General features: G+C 73.0%; 1 protein-coding gene across 1 annotated transcript in view; it reads right to left on the bottom strand.

The window, feature by feature from the left end:
• Nucleotides 1-3,431, bottom strand: part of CACNB1 (calcium voltage-gated channel auxiliary subunit beta 1) — a 15,181-nt gene extending 11,750 nt beyond the window's left edge. Inside the window, 2 exon segments of the mRNA XM_080565173.1 lie at nucleotides 1,701-1,787; nucleotides 3,277-3,431. Coding sequence (XP_080421299.1) covers nucleotides 1,701-1,787; nucleotides 3,277-3,363 — 174 coding nt within the window. The 5' untranslated portion in view covers nucleotides 3,364-3,431.
• Nucleotides 3,432-6,773: the final 3,342 nt, after the last annotated feature.

Below are 6,773 nucleotides of genomic sequence, written 5' to 3' on the forward strand. Positions count from 1 at the left end.
GGTTTGGGGGTGTCAGGAGGAGCTCGGGCCGGGCCTGAGCCCCCCCCCGGCCCCCCCCCTCGGGGCGCAGGCCCCCAGCCCGTGTTCCCTGTGTTCCCGGGGGGGGGCCGGGGGGGCCGTGCCGGGGTTACGGCAGGCCGCAGCTGTCGCCACCGCTCCGGCACGGAACGTGACACCGGGCCTCCCGTTAAACCGCGAGGGCAACGGGGACCCCCCCGGACCCCCCCCCAGACCCCCTCAGACCCCCCCCGGACCCCCCTGCCCGCTGCCCCCCCCCCCTCCAGGGAAAGCCCCGCGGTGCCGGCCTTGTCCCGGCCACCAAGGGGCCCAGCGGTGATGGGGGGGGGGGGGGACACGGGGGGGGGGGCCGGGGTCACCCCAGGACAGGGCCGGGGTTGGGGTGGGATCACCTCGACCTGTGCCCCCCCCCCCCCCCCGGCCCCCTCCCCTCGCTGCGGGGGGAGCCCAGGAGGGAGGCAGTGGGGACACCCCAGGGCGTGCCCTCTGTGGGGAGAGCAACCTTTTTTTTTGGGGGGGGGCTGCCCCCCCCCAGCCCCTCTGTGACCCCCCCACTGCGGGAGCCCCCAGCCCCCCCGCAGGCAGGGCAGCCCGATTTGCCCCCCCCCCCATTCCCAAACAGCAGCAGCATGGGTGCAGACCCCACGCCGTCCATGGGGCAGCAAGCAGCCCCCCCCCCCCAAAAAAAATAAGAGCCATGGGGCAGAGATCAGCTGCCCCCCCCCCCTCCAAACCGCCCCCCCCCCATAGGGACACGTCCCAGCCTGGGGGTCCCGGGGGGGGGGGGGCAGTGCAGTGGGGTCCATGGGGGGGTGCTGGGGGGGGGATTGGGGGGGGGCTGCTGCGGGGGGGTGCAGGCACAGTGTCCTCCCCCCACAGCCCCACCGCGCCCTGGGGCCGCCTGCTGCAGCCCCCCCCGGACCAAGGGGGGACCCTGCATGGGGGGGGGGGGGCGAGGGGGGGGGGCAGGAAGGGATTTGGGGGGAGGGGGGGGGCACTGGCAGCCCTGGGGGGGCGGCGGGGGCACTCACCAGGGCGGCGGGGGGGTCCTTGCCGCCATCTCCATGGTGGCAGGGCCGGGGGGCGAGTGGGACTGGGGGGGGGGGGACACGGGGAGGGGGGGGGGGCGGGCGCGCTGGGCGCCCCGGGTCGGGTTGCAGCATTCGCAGCCTGCCGGGGTAAATATAGCCCGGGGAGGCGGCTGGGGGGGGGCGGGGGGGGCCGCTGCCAAGCCCTGGCGGTGGATGGGGCTGGGGAGGGTGGGCTGTGCCCCCCCCACACCCCCCCAGCACCAAGCGCTGCCCCCCCCCCCCCCGAAAGGGGCAGGGAGTGCCAGGGGGGGGTCCAGGACCCCAAAGGGTTCCAGTAGGGGGGGGAGAAATGCCCCCCCCCCACGCTTAGGGAAGGGTGGGGATGGGCTTGGGGACCCCTGGGTGCACCCCAAAGCTCTGCTTCAATTGGGGGGGGGGGCCCCACACCCCCCCCCCCCTCCCAGTGCTCGGCTGCACACCGGGACCCCCACCTCGGACCCTCGTGGGGGGCACCGCAGCCCCCCAGGGACCGTCCCCCGCAGGATGCGCGCCGGGGGACGGCTGATGGCTGGGGCCAACCCGGGGGCTGTGCCCCCCCCCCCCTGCTGTGACCCCCCCCCCCAAAAAAAAGCCCCCCCCAGCCCCGCTCACCTGCCGGACGAAGCTGTTGGAGGTGGTGTCGGACGAGGTGCTGCCGTCCGAGCGCTTGAAGCGGCTCTTGCGCTTGCTGTACTTGCCCTGGGGGGGGGGGGGGGGAAAAGGCGAGGGTTGCAGCGAGGCCCCCCCCTCAAAAAAAATCCCCCCCCCCCCAAAAAAACGTCCCCCCCCCGGACCCCCCATCCCCAGCATCCACGCCTGGAAGGAGCCGCTTGGACCCACGGGGAGCCCCAGCTCCCCCCCGCAGCCCCCCCCCCCCCCAGCAAAATAGGGCAGTTGGAGCCCCCCCCCCACGCTGCATGGGGGGGGCACCCCCCCCCCCCCCCAGCCCCCCCAGCCCCAGCAGACACCCCAGAGCCGAGCCAGCATCCCACGGAGGGGTTGGGGGGGGGCAAGGGGGTGTCCCACCCCACGCCCCCCCCCCCGCCGTCCCAGTGTCACACACTTGTGCACCCCCCGCCCCCCCCCCATTAACAGCCCCCCCCCCCAGTCACACACCCCCCCACCCATTCCACCCAGTTCCCTCCAGTGCCTCCCGCTGGGACCAACTGGGAGAGCCCCCCCCCAACACCCCCACCCCCCCTGAGCCCCCCCCCAGGCCCTGGGGATGGGGGTGCTGGGGTGGGGGTGGGGGGGCCGGAGCTTGCTGGAAGGGGGGGGGGCGGCGAGCGGGACCGTGCCCCCCCCCTCGTAGGACAGCTGGGCCCAGCTGCCGCCGGCCGGGCTGGGTGGTCCCCCCCCAGCCCCGGTATTTTTAGGTCCTTCGCCCCCCCCCCCGGTGTCCCCCCCCCCCCAAGCCCCATCCCTCGCTCGGAGCAGGAGGTGGTGGAGGTCCCTGGACTGGGGGGGGGGGCAGCCCCACGGAGCCCCCCCCACCCCACAAATCACGGCAGGGGTGTGATGGGCCAAGCTTTGCCCCCCCCCCCCCACAGGGCCTGTGCCCCCCCCAGGCTGTCACAGCCCCCCCCACCCACACCACGGGCACGAGATGCTCCCAGGCTGCTGGGTGCCCCCCACCCTAGAGAAATCCCCCCCCATCCCACCCCCCCCAAGGGGATGGGGCTTTTTTTTTAGGGGGGGGGGACACATTAGGGGCACCCCCCCCCGCACCGACTCCCCGTGCAGTTTTGCTGAAAGTTTCCCCGTGCCCAAGGGGGGGGCACCACGGGGCTGTGCCCCCCCCCCCCCGGCCCATGCACACCCCCCCCCCCCCCCAAAACCCGGGGTGCTGCGGGGGGGGCACACCCGGGGGAGGGGGGGGGGGCGGTGACACAGCAAAGGGCGCAGAGCCCCCGAGCGTGCTGCCCCCCCCCCCCAAAAAAAAAATAAATAAATCTGGGGGGCTCCAAAAAAATAAATCTGGGGGCTCACCCCCCCCCCAAAAAAAAAGCTTGGGGATCGACCCCCCCCGCTTTTTTTTGGGGGGGGGGGGTCGACCCCGCTTGGTGCTTTTATTCGGGGGGGGGGGCTGCGTTTGGGCTAGCTCGGCTGGGGGGGGGGAGTGGAAATCGGGGGTGGAGGGGATGGGCCGGGGGGGGCCCCCCGGAGCCGACCCCCCCGGGGGTGTCACCTGGAGGGCGGCGTTGTCCAAGACGTCCATCGGGATGTCCTGCGCGGCGCTGCGGGGGGGGCGCGCCATGCCCCCCTCCCGCACCATGGAGCTCGGCCGCCGCCGCACCGGGCCCCGCGGCGACGGCGGGGGGGGGGGGGCGGAGGAGGAGGAGGAGGAGGAGGAGGAGGAAGGCCGAGGGGGGGGGAGGAGGAAGGAGGAGGACCCTGGGGGGGGGGGGGGGGCCGGGCACGGCCTCTGCCTCCGCCCCGGCCGCTCCCACCGCGCTGCCGGAGGGATGCGGGGATGCGCCCCCCCCCACGCAAGGCAGGGCACCCCTAAGGGGGGGGGGGGAGAGGAGGAGGACCCCCCCCCCAGAAAAAAAAAATATATAGATGGTTTAACCCCCCCCAGCAAAAAAAAAAATTTATATATATGGTTTAACCTCCCCCCCAGCAAAAATAAATATATAGATATATGGTTTTGGGGGGGGGGGAAGCGCAGCGTGTAGCCTGCAGTGGCTTTGGGGGGGGGGGCGGGAGGAGGAGGACCCCCCTCATAAAAAAATAATGTCTACATATGGGTTAACCCCCCCCAGTAAAAAAAATAAATGTAGATATATGGTTTAACCCCCCCAGCAAAAAAAAAATAAATGTAGATATATGGTTTAACCCCCCCAGCAAAAAAATAAATGTAGATATATGGTTTAACCCCCCCCAGCAAAAATAAATATATAGATATATGTTGGGTTTTTTGGGGGGGGGGGGGCGCAGTGTGCAGCCTGCAGTGGATTTGCTCGCTGGGGGGAGCTTCCCTACAAAAAATAAAATAAAATAAAATAAAATAAAATAAAATAAAATAAAATAAAATAAAATAAAAAAAATAAAATAAAATAAAATAAAATAAAATGGGGGGGCCAGCCCCTTCCCCTGCTGTCAGCCCCCCCAGTGGGACATGCTCCGGGCAGCCCACGGCCCCCCCTTGGGACGAGGCTTCCCCTAAACCCACCCGTGGTGGTCCCCGGGCAGGGCCCCCCGGGGGGGGTCCCCATATATCGATCTGTGCCCCCCCCCCCCCAGCCCCTCTGCTCCCCAGGGGCACCCGTGCTGGGGCCACCCACCCGCTCACATGCGTGGTGCGGGGGGGGGGGCACCCAAGGGGGGGGGGGCACCCAAGGGGGCACCGTCGCTGTTGGGAAGTTGGGAATCCCTCGGGACCCCCCAGCCCTGCAAGGGGGGGGTCCTCCGGCCTCGCCCCCCCCCCCGGGGGGCAGCTGGCGCCGCATTTTCCATGAGTAGGCCCCATCCATCACCGCCCCCCCCCCCCGGAATGGGGCCTACGGCGGCACCGGCTCCATCGTGCCCCCCCGGGGGGGCTGTGGGGGGCTATGGGGAGGTTGTGGGGGTGGGGGGGGGCTGGGGGGGCTATAGGGGGCTGTGGGGGGACTTGGGGGGGGTTGTGGGGGGTGTGGGGGGCTGTGGGGCCTGTGGGGGCTATGGGGGGGTCTATAGGGGGCTGTGAGGGGGGTTGTGGGGGCAGTGGGGGGCTATGGGGGGGCTGTGGGGTTGCAGCTGTGGGGGCTGTGGGGATGAGGGGGGGCTGTGGGGGATTGTGGGGGGCTGCGGGGGTCTGGGGGGGTTTGTGGGGGGCTCCAGGGAGGCTGTGGGGCTGTGGGGGGGTCTATGGGGGGTCTATGGGGTGCTGTGGGGGGGCCGTGGCCCCACAAAATGGCGGTGGGCGCAGCCCCGCAGCCCGGCCCCCGGCCCCGGCCCGTCTCCTGCCCCCGTTCCGGTGTCGCGGTTTGTTGTAGGAACACGGGCGGCGGTTTTTGCGGAGCAGCCGCCGTGTTTACGCGCGTTTTCTCTCGAAACCAACCCAAAAGCTGCCGCCACCGGCTCCTCTCCCCGCGCCATATGCCGCCTGCCGCACGGCGGCCAGGCTCGGGGGGGGGGGGGGGCGTCGTCGGTACCCGTCTGGGGGCTCGGCGAGGGGCGGGGGGGGGGCTCCGGGGGCTCCCCTAATCCCCAGAGGCCCCCAGTCTTGGGACCCCCCGGCACCGGGGACCCCCAATCCCCGGGACCCCCCATCCCCGGAGACCCCCCCAGCCCCGGGGACCCCTCAACCAACCCCAGGACCCCCCATCCCCGGAGACTCCTCCGATCCCGAAGACCCCCCCCCATCCCCGGGCATCCCCAGGGACCCCCCCCCAGCACCGGGGACCCTCTAATCCCGGGACCCCCCAACCCCGGAGACCCCCCCCATCCCCAGAGACCCCCCCCCTTACCCGGGGACCCCCACCACCGGGGGGACCGCCCCCCATCCCCTGGACCCCCCAAGCCCCGGAGACCCCCCCCCGAGCCCCGGGGACCCCCCAACCAACCCCGGGACCCCCCAGTCCCGGGGACATCCCCCCCCCCAGGCACCGGGACCCCCCCCCCCCCAGCAGGAGCAGCGCCCATCCCGCGGGCACAGCCAGCGGTCCCGGGACCCTCAGAACCCTCAGGGGCGGCGATCGCCGCCGAGAGGCCAGCGGGGGGCTCCCGCTCACGGGGCACCGGGGGGCGGCCGGTACCGGGGACCCCCCCCCCCCCAGGGCATAACGGGGGCTTAGGGCTCGCGGGACGCCGCAGCGAGCCAGGCCCGGTGCCCGGTGCCCGGTGCCCGGTGCCCGGTGCCCGGTGCCCGGTGCCCGGTGCCCGGTGCCCGGTGCCCGGTGCCCGGTGCCCGGTGCCCGGTGCCCGGTGCCCGGTGCCCGGTGCGCCACGTGCTGCCCACGGCGCCTCACCGCGCATGCGCCGCGTCCCCCCCCCGGCCCTCCCCATCGCGCAGGCTCCGCTCGGGCCGTACCACCCGGCGGGGAGCAGGGGGGTGCCGCGTTGCTTTTCTCCCCCTCCCCACGCCGCGAGCGGGCCTCGACGGCCTCTCACCGCTTCTCCCACCCGTGACCGATCCGCGGCGTCTCCTCGATCCCGTCTCGGTGCCCCACGGAGCGGCGGGAGGGCGACGGGGGGGGAGGCGGGGTGGTACGTTCCGGTCGCTGTGGGCGCGGCGCGTGGCCCCGCCCCTCCCTCTCGGCCCGGCCGCCGCATGAGGTGAGCGCCGCGCGGCGCCGGGGGACCCCGCCGGGATGGGACGAGGGGGGCTCGGGGGGCGCCGGCACCGCCCGCGGGCTTCACCGGGCCCGTGTGAAGGGAGCGGGGGGGGTCTGGGGGGTGCGGAGTGCGGCTGGGCCCCGCGGGGGCGGCTGCGGCCTGCTCGGGACTCGGGGGTGGGGGGGGCAAAATGGCGGCCGGGGCCTGGGGAGGGGGCGAAATGGCGGCGGTGGGGGGGTGGGAACGGGGCTGGGGGGGGGGTCGGGGGTCCTGAGGAGGGCAAGGGGGGGGCTTAGGGGGACCTGACGGGGGCTCGGGGGGGCTGAGGGAGGTCCGGTGGGCTGAGAGGGGACTGGGGGCCGAGGGGGGCTCGGGGGTCCCTGAAGGGGGGCTCGGGGGTCCCTCAGGGGCTCGGGGGGTCCCTCC

Source organism: Anser brachyrhynchus (assembly GCF_964034855.1).
Source record: "Anser brachyrhynchus genome assembly, chromosome: 22".
Lineage (NCBI taxonomy): Eukaryota > Metazoa > Chordata > Aves > Anseriformes > Anatidae > Anser > Anser brachyrhynchus.